Source organism: Bos mutus, chromosome 14 (genome assembly GCF_027580195.1).
Source record: "Bos mutus isolate GX-2022 chromosome 14, NWIPB_WYAK_1.1, whole genome shotgun sequence".
Classification (NCBI taxonomy): Eukaryota; Metazoa; Chordata; class Mammalia; order Artiodactyla; family Bovidae; genus Bos; species Bos mutus.
The window spans coordinates 65,427,941-65,449,515 of record NC_091630.1 but is presented as its reverse complement, the minus strand read 5'-3'; the positions used below and the strand labels follow the sequence as shown (position 1 = coordinate 65,449,515).

Genomic DNA, 21,575 nt, shown 5'->3' with positions numbered 1-21,575 from the left:
TCAGTAGCATCAGCTGCTACTTTGCAACAAAGGTTCGTTAGTCAAAGCTATGGTTTTTCCAGTAGTCATCTATGGATGTGAGAGTTGGACCATAAAGAAATCTAAGCACCAAACAATTCATGCTTTTGAATCTTGGTGTTGGAGAAGACTCTCGAGAGTCCCTCGGACTGCAAGGAGATCAAACCAGTCAATCCTAAAATAAATCAGTCCTGAATATTCATTGGAAGGACTGATGCTGAAGCTGAAACTCCAATACTCTGGTCACCTGATGTGAAGAACTGACTCACTGGAAAAGACCCTGATGCTGAGAAAGATTGAAGGCGGGAGAAGAAGGGGACGACAGAGGATGAGATGGTTGGATGGCATCACCAACTTGATGGACATGAGCTTGAACAAGCTCCAGGAGGAGTTGCTGATGGACAGTGAAGCCTGGTGTCCTGCAGTCCATAGGGTCACAGAGGGTCAGACACAACTGAGTGACTGAACTGAACGTACAAGGTATCAGGTGAGAAAACAAGTTAAATGATGCAATGAGGAGACAGTAACACAAATCCAGAATGTGTGGCATTTTCCAACACAACTAACTGGCCTGGTGTCTTTAAAAAAAAAAAAGAATTAATGTTAGGGAAATAAAAGAGAAAAGGTGGGAGACCATTTTAGATTAAAAGAGCAATCATAAATGAAACCCATATCATCATGTGTTACCATGTGTCATCAATGGGAAAAAAAAAATCACAAAATTTGTATTTAAAATATAAAAGCAGACTCAGCCATAAAAAAGAACAAAACAATGCCATCTACAGTAAATGGATGGACCTAAGGATTGTCATACTGAGTGAAGTCAGACACAGAAACACAAATATCATCACTTAAATGTGGAATCTAAAAAAAATGGTACAAATGAACTTAGTTATAAAACAGAAGCAGAGTCACAGATGTAGAAAACAAACTTAAGGTTCAGTCGCTCAGTCGTGTCTGACTCTTTGAGACCCCATGGACTGCAGCACGCCAGTCTTCCCCATCCATCACCAACTCCCAGAGTTTACTCGAACTCACTGAATCCGTGATGCCACCCAACCATCTCATCCTCTGTTGTCCCCTTCTCCTGCCTTCAATCTTTCCCAGCATCAGGGTCTTTTCCACTGAGTCAGTTCTTCGCATCAGGTGGCCAAAGTATTGGAGTTTCAGCTTCAGTATCAGTCCTTCCAATGAACTCTCAGGACTGATCTCCTTTCTGGTTGATCTCCTTGCAGTCAGAAGGACTCTCAAGAGTCTTCTCCAACACCACAGTTCAAAAGCATCAATTATTTGGCACTCAGCTTTCTTTATAGCTATGGTTAGCAGGGGATAAAAGGGGGGAAGGATAAACTGAGAGACTGAGACTGACATCTATACATTACTGTAGGTAAAACAGATATCTAAAAAGAATCTACTGCAGAGCACAGGGCATTCTATTCAATACTCTGTAATGGCTTATATGGGAAGAGAATCTAAAAAGGGATTTCTGTGGTGATCCAGTGGTTAAGAATCTGCCTTGCAACACAGGGGACGAAGGTTCAACCCCCAGTCAAGGAACGAAAACCCCTCATACCTCAGGGAAACTAAGCCCATGCACAATTACTGAGCCCATGCACAACCTCTGAGCCCACGTGCCACAAACTAGAGTCCATGTGCCGCAACGAAGATTCTGTGTACCTCAACTAAGACCTGAAGCAGATGAATAAACTTTTTTTAACAAAAAGAATCTAAAGGTGGACATATGTATAACTAATTGATTTTACTGTACATCTGAAAGTGACACGACATTGTAAATCAAATATGCCCCAATAAAAATTTAAAAGTAAAAAACTGCAGTAAAAATATAAGTTTAATAAAAACTTGATAAGAACTAAAGTTTTGCTTTAAGTTTAGTTTACAATTACTTCCTGTTTTCAGCAGAATAAGCCAGGAGTGACAACCATCTGACTCATCTCCAGTTCTTGTATGGCCCAAGAGAATGAGTTTTATGTTTTAAAATTATGTCATTTCAGGTGGTTATGTAAGTACACACATATCCTCAATTTTGCTCTTTGCCAGCAAAGCCAAAGATGTTTACTATCTAGTCTTTTGAGGAAAAGCTTGCTGGTAACCTAAAGATAGACTATGATATTCTATTATTTTAGAAGAATATACTTATATGTATATTGCATACTGTATTTACATTTACTACATTTAATTTTATTTTATCACTAAGATTTGGAATCCTATTTTTTTAAACTAAAATGTCTGAACCACCAAGCCAAGGTTAAACCTGGCAGCTCTTTAGTGTATACTATTCTAGTTTCATGGTAAAAATAATAGATGGTTTTTGTGTCATTGTTTCATGACTGTTTCCATTGTGGCTTCAACTTTCAGTGTTCTCTTTCTTAGACTTTAAAAAAACTTAAGTATTAAAGCAACTGAAGAAAAAACCTACCAAGGCATTTGACCAAAATAGCTGATGAGTAAGCTGGCTGTAACTTATACCTTTTTTAAATGATTAAGAACCCTGGGATTTTTGTGGAGACTACAAAATGACATGAACTGCTAGTTGTTCATGCTAATAACCAAGAAATTAAAAGCAATACTGCATGTATAATATAACCTGAAGCAAATTAATTAAATGGGAGATGCAATCCTGAAAACAGCATTTAGCTAATCAAATAGCAAACAAAAACAAACCTTAAAAACAAAAGAAATGGATTTTTAAAAAGTGATACAAGTGTACAATGGAATACTGATGAGCAACAGAAAGGTACAAACAACTGATGCATAAAACAGCAAGGATGAATCTCAAAAACATGATGCTGAATGAAAAAAGGCTTTACACAAACCATTACTGAAAAGCTCTACTTCTGTGAAATTTTAGAACAGATAAAACTAACCCACGGTAGAAGAACATCAGAGGAGTGCTTACCTGGGAAGGGATATGATGGAACTTTCTGGGATGGTGGTAACAATGTTATGCTATGCTAAGTCACTTCAGTCGTGTCTGACTCTGTGCGACCCCATAGACGACAGCCCACCAGGCTCCCCGGTCCCTGGGATTCTCCAGGCAAGAACACTGGAGTGGGTTGCCATTTCCTTCTCTAAAGCATGAAAGTTTAAAGTGAAAGTGAAGTCGCTCAGTCGTGTCCGACTCTTAGCGACCGCATGGACTGCAGCCCGCCAGGCTCCTCCGTCCATGGGATTTTCCAGGCAAGAGTACTGGAGTGGGGTGCCATCGGTCGGCCAGGCGCGGCGCGGCGCCTCGCCTCGGCCGGCGCCTAGCAGCCGACTTAGAACTGGTGCGGACCAGGGGAATCCGACTGTTTAATTAAAACAAAGCATCGCGAAGGCCCGCGGCGGGTGTTGACGCGATGTGATTTCTGCCTAGTGCTCTGAATGTCAAAGTGAAGAAATTCAATGAAGCGCGGGTAAACGGCGGGAGTAACTATTACTCTCTTAAGGTAGCCAAATGCCTCCTCATCTAATTAGTGACGCGCATGAATGGATGAACGAGATTCCCACTGTCCCTACCTACTATCCAGCGAAACCACAGCCAAGGGAACGGGCTTGGCAGAATCAGCGGGGAAAGAAGACCCTGTTGAGCTTGACTCTAGTCTGGCACGGTGAAGAGACATGAGAGGTGTAGAATAAGTGGGAGGCCCCCGGCGCCCCCCCCACCCCCCGCCCCCGTTTCCCGCGAGGGGGCGGGGTGTGTCCGACTCTTAGCGACCGCATGGACTGCAGCCCACCAGGCTCCTCCGTCCATGGGATTTTCCAGGCAAGAGTACTGGAGTGGGGTGCCATTGCCTTCTCCAGTGGTAACAATAGGTTTGCACATTACAAACGTATATGCATTTATCAAAATTTAACAAATGAATGCTTAAGACATACATTAAAAACAAAGTTTACATCAACAAGTACTAAACCCAATTTAAATGCAGGCTGAAGCACTGATGAGCAAGTATACTGATGTCCACAATTTACTTAAAAAAAAAAAAAAAGTGAGTTAATAAACGAAGGGACAGACAGATGGATAGATTCATAATATAGTCTACTAATATGTGTAAGTATGATATGCGCTTCCTAGGTGGCTTACCAGTAAAGAATTCACCTTCCAATGCAGGAGACACAGGTTAGATCCCCAGACACAGGAAGATCCCCTGAAGAAGGAAATGGCAACCCACTCCAGTATTCTTGCCTGGAGAATCCCATGGACAGGGGAGCCTGGCAGGCTACAGTCCATACAGTCACAAAGAGTTGGACACAGCTTAGCAACTAAACAGCAACGAAGTACGGTATGGTACAGCGGGACCTAGGTGGTGGATGCACATGTGCTCACTGTGAAATTCTTACAAATCTTCTATACATTTAGACTTTTTCATAATTGGGTTAAGAAATAAAATCAATCAGCTAAGTAAAAACTATCACCTAACTAAAGTTGAAGTTACATACTGTAAATAATAAAACAGTTTTGCTTGTTGCTGACATAACTGAGGCAAAATGAAACATTACTTATAACATCCGTATCCGGCTGATCCACAAACTAGCCTGAGAAGCACCACAGACCAAGACTCGCTCTGTCCACTGACCTTCTGTATTCCAACAGACTGGAGAATATTCAGCTTTCTTTTTCTCTGGAAGGTATCCAAGTCCCAGAGCTGTGCTGTATCAGAGGAGGTGGTAATGGCGTATCTCCCTGACCCGTGCACAGAGATCGAAAACACCGATGATTCATGCCCTCTCATCCAGCTAACCAGCTCCTTGGTGACTGAGGGAAAAAGGCAAACAGTCATACAGGTCAAACCTGGTATTTCATCCAAGAACAGATTCAACAGATGGCCAGGGATCACATGAGGTCCCTTCAACTCCATTAACATCTGAAAAGAACAGAAGCCTGTGACTGGCTGATGAAGTGCACCAGGGGACATGGTAGTCACGTGGATTATCAGGGAGGCAGGAGGAGATGAGGCTGAAAGGGGGTTTAAGAACAGTCTTGAACGTGACATGACAGAAGCCTGGGCTTTCTCTTGAAATAGTCTTATATGTAAGAATACCGTATCTGGGCTGTTTCAGAAAGAGCACTTTGAAGACATAGTGAATATACTGGAGAGGAGGAAGAGATTACAAAATGACTAGTTAATCTGTTGCTGTGATAATCCAGGCAGGAGATGAGGAGGGTCTCTACTAAGCATGTGGCAATGGGGAAAGGAACAAACTCAAGAGCTACAAAGGAAAAAAATCAAAGGACTCAGTGATTCAGTGGATCCAGCGGCTCCAGTTTAGTTACGTAAACAGGAGGTGACTCTACTATGTGACATAAATACACGAGGGGGATCAGACTTAGTGTGAGAAGAGATAACAGATTTGATTTCTAAAAACTGACTGTGTGTGTGTGTGTGTCTGCATGTGTGACACACAGGCAGAGAAAAAAGACACACACAACTATGTCAAGAGAAAGCCCAGCCTTCTGTCGTGTCACGTTCAAGAGAACATCAAAAACCCTCCACGATAATTATCAGTGGGTAGTAAAATTGTAGTGATTTTTATTTTCTCTTTACATTTTTCTGTGTTTCCAAGTTTCCTATGACAGGCATGTTACAGTTTTATGGTCAGATTTGGTTTGTTCCTCCAGAAAGATGAACCTGGGGCCCAGAAAGCCAGATGTAAATCTGGGAAACATTAAGATATAAAGTAGGTCAAACTGAAGACAGAGGAACAGATAAACGCTTGGGAAGGGAGGACTGGCTTCCAAACACCAGTCTGAAGTCTGGCGTCACTTAATGGGCAATTTTTCACTGGCCTTCAGTGAGAAAAGAAAAATAAGCATAACATGATGAGTTTTCCACAAAACTGAATTTAAAATACTACCTTTAAATCTATTATATCTTTCTAAGTTTGTTAAAAAAAAAAACCACTCCATTTCATGAAGTTACATTGTTTTTTCCAATGTCAATTAGCAAAATTAAAAGTTGACAACCTATGTGGGTTCCTCTACTTTTTCTTTTTAATTGGGTCAAATACCCAACTGGAGTGGGTTGCCATTTCCTTCTCCGGGGGAACTTCTCAACCCAGGGATTGAACGTGGGTCTTCTGCCTTCCACGCAGAATTCCTTACAGTCTGAGCCATCAGGGAAGGCCCATCCAAAAGTCTAGGAATCACAAAAGAACCCAGAAAAGTCAGAAAAGTAGACCCAAGAGAGGTTAACAGTAGAAAACCAAGACTCCTGAAAGGAGCTAAAGTGTTAGAAGCTATGGAGAAACAAAATGAAAAGTATGAAGAGGATTTATATGATCAGAGGTTACTAAAGACCCTGGAGATAGAAGTCTCAGAGGCATGGAGTGGGGGTTGCAGGGGAAGAGGCAAGGGTCAGAACCCACGCATGCAGCGGGGAAGACACAGGATCCGGCAGTGGAGAGAGGGAGGTGGCTGGGGAGGTGGAGACGACAGTAAGGAAAGGGCTTTGTTACGAGGGTTTCCATAAGACAGGAGAGGGTATAAAAGATACAACTAAGATGAGAGGAGAAGGGGCTGATGGAATCCAAGGAAAGCAGTCACAGATGAGTTTAAAGACTTAGTGTATCAGAACTTCTGTATCAGCAGTGTGTGTAATACCAAAAACTGAAAACAGTTTCAAATCCACCAAAAGGTAATAGTCATTAAAAGGTAATAAACATTAATAGTCATGGTATAAGGAATTCCCTGGTGGCCCAGAAGCTAGGATTCCGTGCTTCCACTTCAGGGGGCACCGGTTCAATTTCTTGGTTGGGAAACTAAGAGCCCACAAGCCTGCAGGGTGAGGCCAAACAATAGTAGTAACTTGTATTGCAAACATTTCTAGAGTAGAATTATTGAGTATTGATCTTAAACACATAAATTTTTCACAAGGGAAGGAAGTGATTCTATCAAATGATATAGATAGGATGATCATACATTTGTTAAAGTATAAAAAAAGTATATGCAAAGAAAATAGATTAGACAGGTGGGCCCCTGATATAAAAGCACTGACTGTCTCTGGGCATGACTGCCTTTCCTTCCTGCAGGTGATGTGAGAGGGTGGCAGTGACTGGGATCAGGGGCCTGCAGCAAGACTCCCAGATTAGAAATCCTGGCTCTGCTGCTTACCAAGCTGTGGAAACCTGGTTAATCTATTTCTGTGCCTCAGTTTCCTCATCTGAAAACTGGGCATAAGAATAGTAACCATCTCTGTGGGTTACTATGATGATTAAAATTAATAATATGTATAAAATCATAGACCAGTACCTGGCAAGGAGTAAACGCTATATAAGTGTTAGCCAGCACTATTATTACTATTCTTATTGTTTACAATCTTTCTAAATGTTGTATCTGATACATTAACAAGAAAAACAACGCAGTTGAGATTTTTTTTCTTAATAATAAGTTCAGTTTATAGAACTCTTTAGTTCTCTATTAAAAAGTATAATGTGGCAAAAAATATCAATACACATGTAAAATTTAAAAAGTATTTATCCTTGTACATATGCAGTAAGGAATTTGGCCTTCAAAGAGAGGTATGCATGGCCTTTGTCCAGCAACCTCTACACCCTTGGAATTTCCCCAGTGGTGGGAGTGTCTCTGTTATCTGTGGTAGGTCCCTGGACAAAACAGATGGTTTGTGCTACACAGAGAACCTCAGAGTGGGGGCTGGCCACACCATAACGACCAACCACGTGAGTGATTAGAAGGCTGAGGCTTTGGGTCTCATACTATTAGCCCAACCTCCAGAGAGAAGGAGGCTGGAAACGGAGTTCAACCAAGTTGGCAACCAAACGCTGATGTAATGGAGTCCCAATAAAAACTCAAGAGCTTAGGTCAATTTCCTGGTGTGGCAGTACTCGGTGCAGATGGCCACATGTGGATGCTGGGAGGGTAATGTGTCCTTGGGGATGATGGAAGCATCTCTTTTGGGAGCCTCCCAGAATCCACCCAATGCGTCTCTTCCTTTGGCTGGTTTTAATTTGTATACTTTTGCTATAAAGTTATTTTTTTAAAAACTATAATCATAAGCATAGTGAATTCTGTGAATCATTCTACTGAATTCTAAAACCTGGGGGTAGCTGTGGGGAACCCTGAATTTGCAGCCTATTGATCTGATGTGAGGATGGCCTTGGGATCCCCAAATTTGTGGCCAGTGTCTGAAGTGAGAGCTGTCTTGTGGGGTCTGCTCTCTCCCCTCAGACTGTACAGACTGGCCAACTCCCTGCAGTATTTCCACCTACATGTCACTCTGCTTCAAAAAATAAATAGGACTTCTTACCTGTATCGAAACATTTAATAGAATAATCAGCTAATGCCACAAGGAATTCAGACTTCCTATGAAGATTAAAGGCCAGAGCTGTGCAAGCTTGCGCTGTTCGCTGAACAAGATTAAACCTAGTAAGAGATTACTGTGTTAGTATCAGAATTTCTTCCGATATTGTAAAACTTCATGTCAGCAGAGTCCTTAGAGAAGAAGAAAACGAAACCCAGGAAAATGAACTCCCATTTTGGCAGAACAAAGCAGATGACGAAGAGGGCTACCTGCCATGGAGAGGCGTTTGGATCTTACTTCCATGGGATGGGGAGCCATCGAGAGCTTTTGAGCAGACCAGAACCACGGCCAGGCATGTCTTTTAGGAAGAGGATTCTGGGTGTAAAATGGAAAGGTGTCAGAAGTCAAGGGGAGAAAGGTCTGGTGATGCATCAAACGGGGGGTGAAGAGGGAGGAATCAGGAACCCTCACATGTGAAATGGAGATAAAAGATGTCTCATAAGGTTGTCGTGATGGTTAAATGAACACATGATGATTAAGTGAAATAATGTATGTTTAAGTGCTTAGCAGAGTACTTGGCACCTAGCTAGAGTTTCATTAACCAAAAAAATGAAGTTTTCAAACTTCAGCAAAAGAGGAACAAGTGCGGCGGTAGGAAATAGTAATTCTGGTTTTAAACATGTAGCATTAAAGACAGGGAGGCCTGGCGTGCTGCAGTCCACCGGGTCGCAAAGAGTCGGCACGACTGAGCGACTGAACTGAACTGAACTGATTAAGGCCTTTGAAAAGCATTTAGAGCTGTGCTGTCCCAAAGAAATGGAATACAGGCCATGTGTGTTACTAAAAATTTTCTAGAAGCCACATTAAAAGCTAAAAACATATAAAATTAATCTTAACATATTAAACTTAATTCATTGTGTATCTAAATTATCATTTCAACATTTAATAAAAAACCATCAGAGATATTGTACATTCGTTTTTCTCACAGTGAATCTTCAAAACCCAGTGTATTTTATACCATCAATGAATCTCAACTTGGCCAAGCCACCTCTCAAGGGCTGAGGGCAGTCGGTGGCTACGGCTTTAGACAGTGCTATCTAGAAGCTCCCCAGTGGGTGGGGGAAGCAGGTCTGAGTTAACAATGTTCCACGGCAGCTGAAGCCTGAGGCCTGGTGGTAATGAGCTGATTAAAAAGAATACAGAGAATACGGAAAGAAGCACGCTGGGGACAGATGCCCCAGTGGCAGGACAATAACGGCAAAGACAGTGGAAAAGTCAGCAAAGCAAGGGGAAAACCGACCTCAGAGGCGGGAAAGTCAGGAAAGACTTGTACCTTGAAGCAAAAGAAAAATTTCATAAAGGATGGAAGACAAGAGTATTTAGTAAGATGAGAACTGAAACAAGACCACTGGATTAAGCGACTAGGAAGATTACAAGTGGGCCCACTGCAGTGGCCTTCAGGATTAGACAGGCCTGATCTCAGGTCACAGCTACGCCACACGTACCTCTACTCGGATGTGAATATCTACAGAGAGAAAAGGAACAGTGGACAGAATAAAAGAGAGGAACATTCAGGGTGCAAAGTCCCACAGGCGGCCATAGAAATAGAGATTAGCAGTGTTACAAATGAGGATCATCTAGTTTTACAAACAGTTGGACTTGCAGATATATTGGAGGTTGTGGTGGGAAGAAGGAAAGGAAGCTTGAGTGTGTCTATTTTCCCATGAATTAGGAGGGTAGGCAGTCAGAGTAAGAGTAGAGTCTGAACACAAGGAACCGCAGAGATTGGTTAAGGTTTGGAAAACTCGGAGAAGAATGGAATGAGTAAATGAGAACAGATAAAAGCAAATGAAGTACCTGCATCACTGATGTTGAAGTTCATTGCTCTATAATGCAGTCAATCAACAATTATTTTTATTTTGTTTAGTTTGGGATTTTTATTTTATTTTGTTTAGTGGGAGCAAAGAGACAGGTATATTGATTTACGATTGGGAACTGGCTGCGTAGGTTATGCAAGAGTAATGGGTGGGAGAATTATGACCATTAGGTAAGGAGTGGAAACAATGATTAACACATTTCTACCCAGTAAATCACAGACAGATAAATCATTTATGAGCTCTTCTTTCCCTGAACTATTTGAGAATTAGGTTACCGAAATCACGTTTCCTATGAACAAGGAAAGTTTCCTATATAACCACAATAAAATCATCAAAATCCGAAAATTATATATTACTACTGTCTAATCCCCAGACCTCAGTTTTGTCCACTGTCCTAAAAACCTCCTTTACAGCAAAGGGATCGGTCCAGACCCAAGCCTTGACTTGTCGCGTGTCTAGGCTCCCTCCGTCTGCAAGTCTTCAGGCTTTCCGCATCCTTCATGTCCTTGACCCCTGTGAAGATCACAAGCCAGTCTTGCTATCCAATGGCCCTAATTTAGCTTTGCCAGCTGGCTCTACTGATGAGACTCAGGTCACCTGTCTTTGGCAGGAATATGAGAGAAGTGACACTATGCTCTCACCACTGCACCCTATCAGGTGGCACACGAACTCTGATTTGCCCCACTACTGGTTATTTTAACTTTAATCCTTTGATGAGGTGGCGTCTGCCAGGCTTCTTCACTGTAAGATTACTGCTTTTTTTTCTCTTTAGTAAGTATTTTGGGGGGAGGTACTCTGTGACTGCAAACATCTATCCCCATTAAACTGTTGACTGCAGCATGAATTCCCAGATTTCCATTTTATTCAGTGGGCTACGAGCCACCACTATCATTTATTTTGAAACTCACTGTCTCCAATCTGCCCAGAGAGAGCGCCTTCAAGGTGACACTTCTGTCCTTTGGACACATCCCCATCCTTCTTTGACAGAGTCCTTCTTTCTGGCTACAAAGCACTGCAGGCTTATCTTGTATCTTCCCTGCCTCCATCCTAAAACTTGCTGTTTCTCCAAGGATCCCGAATTCCTTGAAGCAGACTGATATTTAGAAAAGAACTGGGCACTGGGTATATTCATTACTACTGGGGTGTTATTGCTTCCAGGCCCTATCAGTGAACAATGCTAGGAAATTTATGTCCATATAATTCATTCACTTTCTCATACACACACCTCTATTTATTTCTCTGTCTGTCTACATATATTCAAAAAAAAGGATTCATACAGACAGAACCAAATCCAATCCGGGTCCACAGGGTTTAGTCTAGTTTTCTCCTTCTCCATATTTGCAACTCCTCTTTCCAATAGTCAGGAACCTGGCCCCCATTAGCCTCAACACACTCATTCGACCAAAGTCCCCGTCCTTCCCATGACTGCCCCCATCCCCACACAGACACTTTCTGACTCTCTGGCTGGGCCAGCACAGTTTTCCCGTTCCACCGACCCCCACTGCAACGATGACTACCTCCATCAATTCCCACCTAATGCATTCTCACTAAATTGTTTGGTAAAGGAAAAGAAGAGGAGGAAGAGTGATGATCAAATCTGTAAAGATTCCTAGATCTAGTTCACTCTGACAATAATGCATTATATAAAGGCCACTGTGCTTTTTCTAAACAGGTACCAGACATTAACCGATAAACTAGAGATAATGAAGGTTGAAATTTAAGAAAAAACAAGCTACTAGAGATGCTGTTAAAACTAGAACTTTAATTCTCTTTAAAAAAAACCCAACCATTTTGTCTTTCTATTCTTTCTCACTTTATTCCACCAGCACTAACGGCAGAATTTTACAAAGTGTCTGAAATATAGTAAGTACTTAATAAATCTTTCTAAATGAATAATCAATGGTAGGTACTAAAACAGTCAAGAAAGTAATCACTTGGTAAATATCCAAAGTATTTGCTCACCTGTTTCCACACAAGTCAAAAACATAGATATTTCCATGATGGTCCCCAGCAATTAAACAATCACCCGAGCTATCAAAAGCCACGTTCAAGAATCTTAAAACTTTGGGAAGGTAATCCGAAGTGTTGTGAATGATGTTCACTATAATTCTGCCAAAAAACAAACAAAACAAAAAACCATTAAACTCTATGTCAAGCATTACTTTTTATTATGAAGCCCATGCATTGTGTAGTACACCTCACTAATTTTGAAGTTTTTTGCCTACCCCTTCTTCCCTCTTCTACTTCTCCTCCTCCTGTCCTAGAAGCAACCACACAGTGACTTCTGAAAACTGTATAGGATGTTATTATCAGAGTTGCTACTGTTCGTTTATTCATCAAACACCTAAAAACTCACAAAGCATTGGACACTGCATAAGCCAGGAGATAAGGGTAGTTGATAGACAGAGGCCCTGCCCTTACAAAGCTTTCAGCACAGTAGTAGAGATAGACACTAAAAAAATAGTTTCTCTGGTGGCTCAGGGTAAAGAATCCGTCTGCCAATGCAGGGAACACTGGTTCCATCCCTGGTCCTGAACGATTCCACAGAACAACATGCTGGAGAACAACTAAGCTTGTGCACCAGAGCTACGGAGCCTGTGCTCTAGAGCCCAGGAACTGCAACCACTAAGCCTTTCCGCTGGAACCACCGAAGGCTGTGCACCCTAGAGCCCGTGCTCTGCGACAGCAGCAACCTGCACACCACATCTGGAGAGCAGCCTCTGCTCGCCACAACCAGAGGAAAGCCCGTGTGGCAACGAAGACCCAGCACAGCCAACAAATTACTTAAAAAAATTATTTAAAAAGATAAACACACACATGAGCAGATTTAAGTGACAGACAACAGGGTATGATAAGAAAATGTATTTTTGACCGAGTAGTTGGATTGTTACACCAAGCAAGACATAAACAATGAAGTAATTAACGAAAAGTAGTTTTATATAAATCACAAACTACCATATGTAAGAAAAATTTCAATTCAATATCCTAATTTTAAAATACCCTGATGAGACTTTGTTTTTGTGACTCTGGGTGTTCCAAGTATACATGAATTTTATTTTCAAGTATATCTGTTGTTGTTGTTCAGTCGCTCAGTCATGTCCTACTTTTTGCGACCCTATGAACTGTAGCACTCCAGGCTTCCCTGTCCTTTATTACCTCCAGGAATTTGCTCACTCATGTTCACTGAGTCAGTGATGCCATCGAACCGTCTCATCCTCTGTCACCCCCTTCTCCTCCTGCCCTCAATCTTTCCTAGCATCAGGGTCTTTTCCAATGAGTCAGCTCTTCGCATCAGGTGACCAAAGTATTGGAGCTTTAACTTCAATCTAAAAATATGATTACATCTGTCTAAAGGTATTATTTTTTGAGAGCAAGATCAATACCATATATCTGCTGAAAAGCAAACTTATAAATCTGCAGAACTAATTAACTCCTTAAAATAATACATGGGTCATGAAGACCAGAGTAACCCCACTCTCTCCTGCTGCTGCTGCTGCTAAGTTGCTTCAGTCATGTCGGACTCTGTGCGACCCCATAGACGGAAGCCCACCAGGCTCCCTCGTCCCTGGGATTCTCCAGGCAAGAACACTGGAGTAGGTTGCCATTTCCTTCTCCAATGCATGAAAGTGAAAAGTGAAAGTGAAGTCGCTCAGTCGTGTCCGACTCTTAGCGACCCCATGGACTACAGTCTACCAGACTCCTCCATCCATGGGATTTTCCAGGCAAGAGTACTGGAGTGGGGTGCCATTGCCTTCTCCGCTCTCTCCTGCATGCATGCATGTTAAGTCGCTTCAGTCATGTCTGACTTTTCGAGACCCCATGGACTGTAACCTGCCAGGTTCCTCTGTCCATGGCATTCTCCAGAAAAGAACACTCAAGTGTGTTGCTGTGCCCTCCTCCAGGGATCTTCCCAACCCAGGGACTGAACTCCCATCTCCTGTGTCTCCTGCATTGGCAGGTAGGTTCTTTACCAGTAGTGCCACCTGGGAAGCCCACTCTCTCCTGCAACAAGTTTTCAAATCATGAAATTTCTTAATTGACTTTTAATGAATTTGAATTTTAATACTGGAAACAATTGCCTCATTATCACTTCATTTAAAAACCACCAAATTAAGTATATCAAACATTTTCTTTATTTAAAAATAAGGCTTCTGAGACTCATTGGATGAAACAGTAAAATTATTTCTATCTAGTTCCTGACAAAGATTCTCGGCTTGACCAAACTTTAATCAGGCTTCAGAACCTTCTCCTAGGCTCATCTGTACATTCCCTTGAAAAATCTAATTTTAGCAAGCATGCTCAGTCAGTTTAATAAGAACCCCCTACCTTTAATACTATCATCCTTGACACCTGATGAGGTTCCTCATTCTCCATCATCTCCCAACTGCTGTCTGATCACTCTGGCCCATCTTCAGCAAGAATCCTGTGAGGTAGATTTACCCTAGATGTTCTCTCTTGGTAACTTTCCATCCTCTGACCCCCTACCTTGGTCTCTGTCTATAACTTCCCTCTTGCTCAGGCTGTGTTCTGAACCCAGCCCAGAACACATCAACTCCAGTTCTACACTGAGGTATTGCTTCCTCTCTTGCAATAATAGTCTTGAATAATGTTTCTTTTCACCACTTTAACTCTTGTCCAGCTCTGGTTTTTCTCTGACATTCCCAAAGGGGAGTGGGGAGAATGTATTGAGACAATAAGTAACAACATCAATATGTTCCCTGGCAATTAAACTTCCACCAAGCAAAGGACTTTTCCCTCCAGTCTTTTTTCTATAATGTTTACGATGTGTGTGTGGATTACGAAATTACATGATCATTGTTCAAAATATGGAAAATACAGAAAGACACTAATAATTTTATTATAACCGTACCATCATGACATAATCACATTTAATAGCAAAATTCTGTCCTTCTGACTTTTCATATAAATCACACATACAAGTATTTATTTTAGAACTGTTTTTCAATGGCTCGTAATTTGCCTGATGGTGCTCCTCAGTCCTTAAACATAATAAAAACATCAAATATTTACTGAATACCCAGATACATGAGACACTAATTCCCTAAGACAATCTTGCTGTTAAGTACCATTATCTTCACTTACTGCCTAAGATTAACTTGCCCAAGGTCACAGAGCTGGTGGGCGGACATTTACTTCAACTGCAGTCCCTCTGACTCCACAGTCAGCGCTCCCCACCCCCCTGCCCTTCTCAACATCATAACAAAGGGTATTAATGAACAAAAGAAACAATGTTTTAGTGGAAGAAACAGATAAGGACATTTTCACACAAATGTGAGTCATTTTCTGAATCTTGTATGTGTATCTAGATATTAACAGTAAGGAAAAAAATTACTGTGGGTAGGCATAATTTTTAGAACATTTAGAGAATCTCAGAAGTAGAGGCGGCGTTGGGACTTCCCTGGTGGTCCAGTGGCTGACAATCCACCTTCTAAATGCAGGCGACGTGGGTTCAACCCTTGGCGGGTGAACTATGATTCCACATGCCACAACTAGGACCCAGCACAGCCAAAACAAACAAACAAACAAACAAATTTTTTAAAATAAGTAGAGGTGATATTTACATAAACTCCAACTTTGGGAGTGAAAAATCTATATGGAAGAATTCCTGTTCCAGACGAAATGTTAATTCAAAGGAGATGATACGGCAACATTCCTGGAGGACTGAGAACAACCAGAAACCAAATAAGCTAATGGAATCATGTGCAGCACTGTGCTTTTGCAGTTGGCACTCAAACTCTACTGATTTTTTGAGAAGCAACCAAAGAATCAACAGAAAAATTACTAGAACGAGAAACACATGAAATATGAACACAAGTGAGGCAGTAAAGTCAATGGAATCCTAAGGGATTAAAAGCAGTAAGATTAACACGGCACCAATATGGCACCACTTTGGGACAAAGGCTCCCATTAAAGTCACACAAAAGCATCAAACAGGACAGAGACCGGGGAAAAGCATGAAAGGAAGAGCTGGGGAGGAAGGGATGACTGGGCAGAGCAAGAGGATTCTTAGAGCAGTGAAAATATTTTGTATGAGACCATAATGGTGGATGGGTCATTATACATTTGTCCAAACCTACAGAATGTAGAACACGAAGACTGAATCTTAATGTAAACAGTGGAATTCGGTTGGTAACCATGTGTCAACACAGGCTGAGCAACTGCAACAAGTGTACTGCTCTGGTGGGGGACACTAGTAAAGGTGTGGCTAGGCGTGTGTGGAGGCAGGGGATGCATGGGAAATCTCTGTACCTTCCTCTCAATTTTGCTGCGAACCTAAACCTGTCCTAAAGAAACAAAGTCTATTTTTTAAAAAAGCAGCAGCAACGCTGACCTTACTAGAAGGCTGACCTACGCTGGATACACATTAATTCATAACTCCGAGAGAATCAGAAGTTTGTTGCGTTCCGCAACTGTCCCCCAGCGCTTAGAAGCCTGGCACAGAAGTAGGTGCTCATCAAACAGTTGATGACTAGAATGCTTGCATGCCCGACTGCTAACAATGATTCAAGAATGGATAAAAGATTTAAGGATGGCATTTGGAAGAGGGAGAAGTGCATTCTTCTCCGGCATCCGTTCCTCCTCCTGAGTTCTTTCCCAGATGTTATAATTAACAAATAAGTTACTGAGCATCTACCGCGTGCCAGGAATACCACAGGGATTCCGGGCTAATTAAAGCAGGCAGTCCTGGCTCCCATCAGAAGTGCAAATTCCCCAGCATAAATCAGGCCCTCCACGCTGATCCTAATTGAGACTCCTGTCCCCAAGACAGGGGAAGGGGGTCTCTAACGATCATCAAAGTCGAGCTACCTGCGTTTATCAGAGGTCACCCAACCCGGGGATCACGAGCAGGGTAAGAACCAGAACCTCCGTCCGGTTCCCCGCACCCCTCTCCCGAGGCCTTCCCCAACGGACCCGCAAACGCCTCCCCGAAACCGCGGACCCGCCCCTCGCCAGCCTCCATCCCCCTCCAGCGCGCGCCTCCTCCCGCCGCGGCCTGTACCCGTCCCGAGTGGCCGGGGATGGCTTGCGGTGCCATATCTTGCCGCTCTCCTTGCTGCCCAGGTCTGTGCTCTGCATGTCGCAGCTCCCGCGCGGCCGCCGCCGGCCCGGACAACGGTCTCGGCGCCTTCCCAGCAAGCGCCGCGCTCCCGGCCCGGGAAACTTCAAGCGCCGGCCGAGGCTGCAGGGATCCTCCGCGTGGATCGTACCAACCGCGCGCAGGACGCCGATATTTCTATTTACAACTAATCGGGCCTTCCCTCCCAAACTCCGCCCAGCCAACCCTTCCCGCTCCGGACGATGGAATCGGCCAACGACCTTCTCCCTTAGGCTCCACCCCTTTCGCGGTCCGCCTCCCAAAGCCTTCTGGGAGTCGTAGTTTTCTGCAGGTGTAACATGGGCGCTTGGTGTCGCCTTGGGAATTCTGATCTCTGGGCGCCTCGGTGAGTTTTAGACTCCCAAGGGAAGCAAAGAAAATAACTTTACCCAGTGGCCCCGGATTGTGTTTCACATTGCGTTTAGGGATTAAGAAGTTGTACAGACAACTAATAGAGAAGAAAGGACCCAAATGCATGGAGAGTTAAAGGGTTCCTTTTATAGAGTATTCCGGTTCAAAAAGAATCTTGATAAGTCTGCTCTTGTTGACCTTTTTACCGTCGTCATGAGTGTTGTTTCAGTTCCATAGTCTAGTTCAGTTCAGTCGCTCAGTCGTGTCCGACTCTTTGTGACCCCATGGACCACAGCATGCCAGGGCTCCCTGTCTGTCACCAACTCCCAGAGTCTACTCAAACTCATCTCCATTGAGTCGGTGATGCCATTCAACCATCTCATCCTCTGTCGTCCCCTTCTCCTCCTGCCTTCACTCTTTCCCAGCATCAGGGTCTTTTCAAATGAGTCAGCTTTTCGCATCAGGTGGCCAAAGTATTGGGGTTTCAGCTTCAACATCAGTCCTTCCAAGGAACACTCAGGACTGATCTCCTTTAGGATGGACTGGTTGGATCTCTTTGCAGTCCAAGGGACTTTCAAGAGTCTTCTCCAACACCACAGTTCAAAAGCATCAATTCTACGGTGCTCAGCTTTCTTTATAGTCCAACTCTCACATCCATACTGGATGTGGAAAAACCATAGCCTTGACCAGACGCAGGCTCACTATTATGGTGTCCAATTCACCAGACATGCACCAATAAAGCAGTGTGATCAACAGTAGGTTGTGTTGACACCAGAGAAATTCTTTCTGAAGACTATTTACTTAGAATTTTCATAGTGCTTTGTTGTTGGTGTTTTGTAGCTAAGTTGTGTTGGGCTCTTTGCAACCCTATGGGCTGGTAGCCCAGCAGGCTCCTCTGTCCATGGAATTCTGCAGGCAAGAATACTGGAGTGGGTTGCCATTCCCTTCTCCAGGGGATCTTCCCAACCCAGGGATTGAACCAGAGTTTTTTGTGTCTCCTGCATTGGCAGGGGAGTTATTTACCACTAGCGCCACCTGGGAACTAGGTATCAAACATGCTTCCCTGGTGACTCAGACTGTAAAGAATTGGCCTGCAAAGCGGGAGCCCTGGGTTCAGCCCCTGGCTTAGGAAGATCCCCTGGAGGAGGGCACGGCAACCCACTCCAGTATTCTTGCCGGGAGAATCCCCATGGACAGAGGAGCCTGGCAGGTTACAGTCCATGGGGTCACAAAGAGTTGGACTTGACTGAGCAACTAAGCACAGCAGGTATCGCTCTTCCATAGTGCTTGAGGAGTATCAATTCATTTAATTCATTTAATCCTCATAGCGAACCTACAATATTGATAGTACCATTGTCCCCATCCTTAGTGCTCTGTGAGGTAGTGTTGGTTTCCTGACGCTGCGGCTAAGACAACAGAAATTTATTATCTCACTGTTCTATAAGCCAGAGTCTGAATCAAGTGTTGGCTGGCTGCTCCCTCCAGAGGTTCTAGGGAAGCCTCCGCTCCCTCTTTTTTTTCTCTTCCAGCTTCTGGTGGCTGCTGGCTTCCTTGGTTTGAGACCACATCACTTCATTCTCTGCCTTCATTTTCACCACACCTTCTCTTTTCCTCTAATCTCTATCTCAAATCTCCCTTTACTTTTCTCTTATAAGAACACCTGTCGTTGGATTTAGGGCCTACCTGGATAATACAGGATAATCTCAAGACCCTTAATTTACTTACACCTGCAAAGACCTTATTTCCAAATCAGGTATCATCCATACATTCTGGGGATTACACCGTGGGTATGTATTTTGGGAGCCCACTATTCAACTCACTACAGGGAGAAAAATCACTTTTTCAAAATTACATGGCCATGATATTTTAAAAGCTCAAACTCTATCAGAAAAGCAGAACTCTCACAAAAATTTAGCCATCCAGATTTAGAAACTTTTTGTATTGTTATCAAGGGGTGGCTCTGAGAGACCAGACAACTCTTAATAACCCATCACAAAGAAGATGACTGCATTCCTTATTTTTATTTATTAGCTTTGAGATGGTAATAAACTATGTATGAATGTTTGATTATCCATGAAATTTAGGATGTTAAGCTTATGGGCAGAATACTAGAGTGGGTAGCCTTTCCCTTCTTCAGGGGATCTTGCCAACCCAGGCTTCAAACTCAGGTTTCCCACATTGCAGGCAGATTCTTTACCAGCTGAGCCACAAGGAAAGCCCAAGAATACTGGAGTGGATAGCCTATCCCTTGGGTTATCAAAATAAATAATAAAAATATTTATTAATAAATATGTTTAAAATTTTGTTAGAATTATTATTATAATTAATTATTTTAAAATAAATATTTTTAAAATGTTTATTTAAAAAAATATTTATTTATTTGGCTCCACTGGGTCTTAGATGCAGCACTGGGGTTCTTCACTGTGGCATGTGGGATCTAGTTCCCTGACCTGAGCCCCCAGCCTAAGCCACTGAAGCACCAGGGAAGTCCTTCTAGTTCCATCTTGAATCATTACTTAATCAATAACTGATGCATCCTATACCTATATACATATATATATTTTTTCAGCTTTACTGATGTGTAATTGACATTGAATAAGCTGCACTTTAAACTGTATTGAAAGTGTGTAATTTTATAAATTTTGACATAAATATATTCCTGTGAAACCATCACCATAATCAAGATAATGAATACATCCATCACCTCCAAAATTTTCTTCCTGACTCTTTGCAATCTTTTTATTCCTACCCCTCCCTATCCAAGGACAACCACTGATCTGCCTTCTGTTTCTTAGATTAGTTAATCTAGAAATTTATACAAAGGAGTGTTAACTAGGTACTGTTTTGTTTTGAGGCGGGTGGTCTGGCTTCTTTCATTCAGCAGAATTATTTTGAGAGTCAACTATGCTGTTGGGTATATCAGTGGTTCATATTTTGTTATCGCTGGGTAGTATTCTATGGTATATACACACCACAGTTAGTGGGTTTATTTACCTATTGAGGAACATTACCAAGAAAGCTGTTATGAACATTCCTGTGCAAGTCTCTGTATAAATATATGTTTCCATCTCTGGCGAGTAAACTCCTAGATATGGAATGGCTGGACCATATAGTAAGTGTAGGTTTAACTTTTTAAGAAAGCATCAGGCATTTTCAAAGTAGCTGTCATTTTACATCCCCACCGATACTGAGTAGTGTAGGGTATTTTCAGGTACTCTGCATCTATGAGAAGTCTGTGTAATTATAGCCATTCTAGGGTATTATGGTACCTCATGGTGATTTTAATTTCCATTTCTAGCATGACAAATGACGTTCAGTATCTTCTCATGATTATTTGCTTCTGCGTATATTTGCTCAGATCTTTTGCCTGATTTATAATTGGGCTATTTATTTTCTTATTATTGAGTTTTGAGGATTCTGTATATGTTCTGGATATAGGCCTTTTATTGTATTTAAGTTTCACAAATATTTTCTCCCGTGTCTTGTTTTTTCATTCTCTTGACAGTGTCTCTGAATTTACTGTGGATGAAGGGTTGACCAGGTCAGTCACTGTGGAAGGGATCCAAACAGGCAACAGTTGGATGACAAGGGTACGTTGACACATTGTGTAGGAAAGCTGACATTGCACAGGAAAGAGCTGTTTCATTAGTAAAACAGAAATGTGTGTCATGCTGCTAACTGACACAAAGCCAGGCAATGTTTTCCATTTCCTAGATGACTATTTGGCCCTGTAAGCAAAGGGGTTAGGAGGCCAAAGCCATTACAGGTGAACTATGACACTGTGCACCTCTCCTACCCTTTAAACATCAGTGAGGACAGAAAAAGAAAATCAAAGGGATATGCTCCGAGTTGCTTAAATAAATATTCATGCCTAGGGGTACTCATAAAACATACATGAAAGCAATCCAGGGTAGTATTTCATGTGGAATCAAAAGGATTTGGCACCTACAGCTG

General features: G+C 42.4%; 1 protein-coding gene across 6 annotated transcripts in view; it reads right to left on the bottom strand.

Moving 5' to 3' along the window:
• TBC1D31 (TBC1 domain family member 31) overlaps positions 1 to 17,411 on the bottom strand; it is a 66,722-nt gene extending 49,311 nt beyond the window's left edge. For 3 of the 6 annotated variants that reach the window (XM_070382428.1, XM_005891974.2, XM_070382429.1), the window contains exons 1-4: positions 17,175 to 17,411; positions 12,116 to 12,262; positions 8,283 to 8,398; positions 4,596 to 4,774 (exon numbers count right to left, since the gene is read on the bottom strand). In XM_070382428.1, coding sequence (XP_070238529.1) covers positions 4,596 to 4,774; positions 8,283 to 8,398; positions 12,116 to 12,262; positions 17,175 to 17,251 — 519 coding nt within the window. In that variant the 5' untranslated portion in view covers positions 17,252 to 17,411. Of the gene's footprint in view, positions 1 to 4,595; positions 4,775 to 8,282; positions 8,399 to 12,115; positions 12,263 to 14,479; positions 14,577 to 17,174 lie in introns of all 6 variants that reach the window. The other 3 variants (XM_070382432.1, XM_070382430.1, XM_005891976.3) reach the window with 3 other exon arrangements.
• Between the last annotated feature and the right edge of the window lie 4,164 nt (positions 17,412 to 21,575).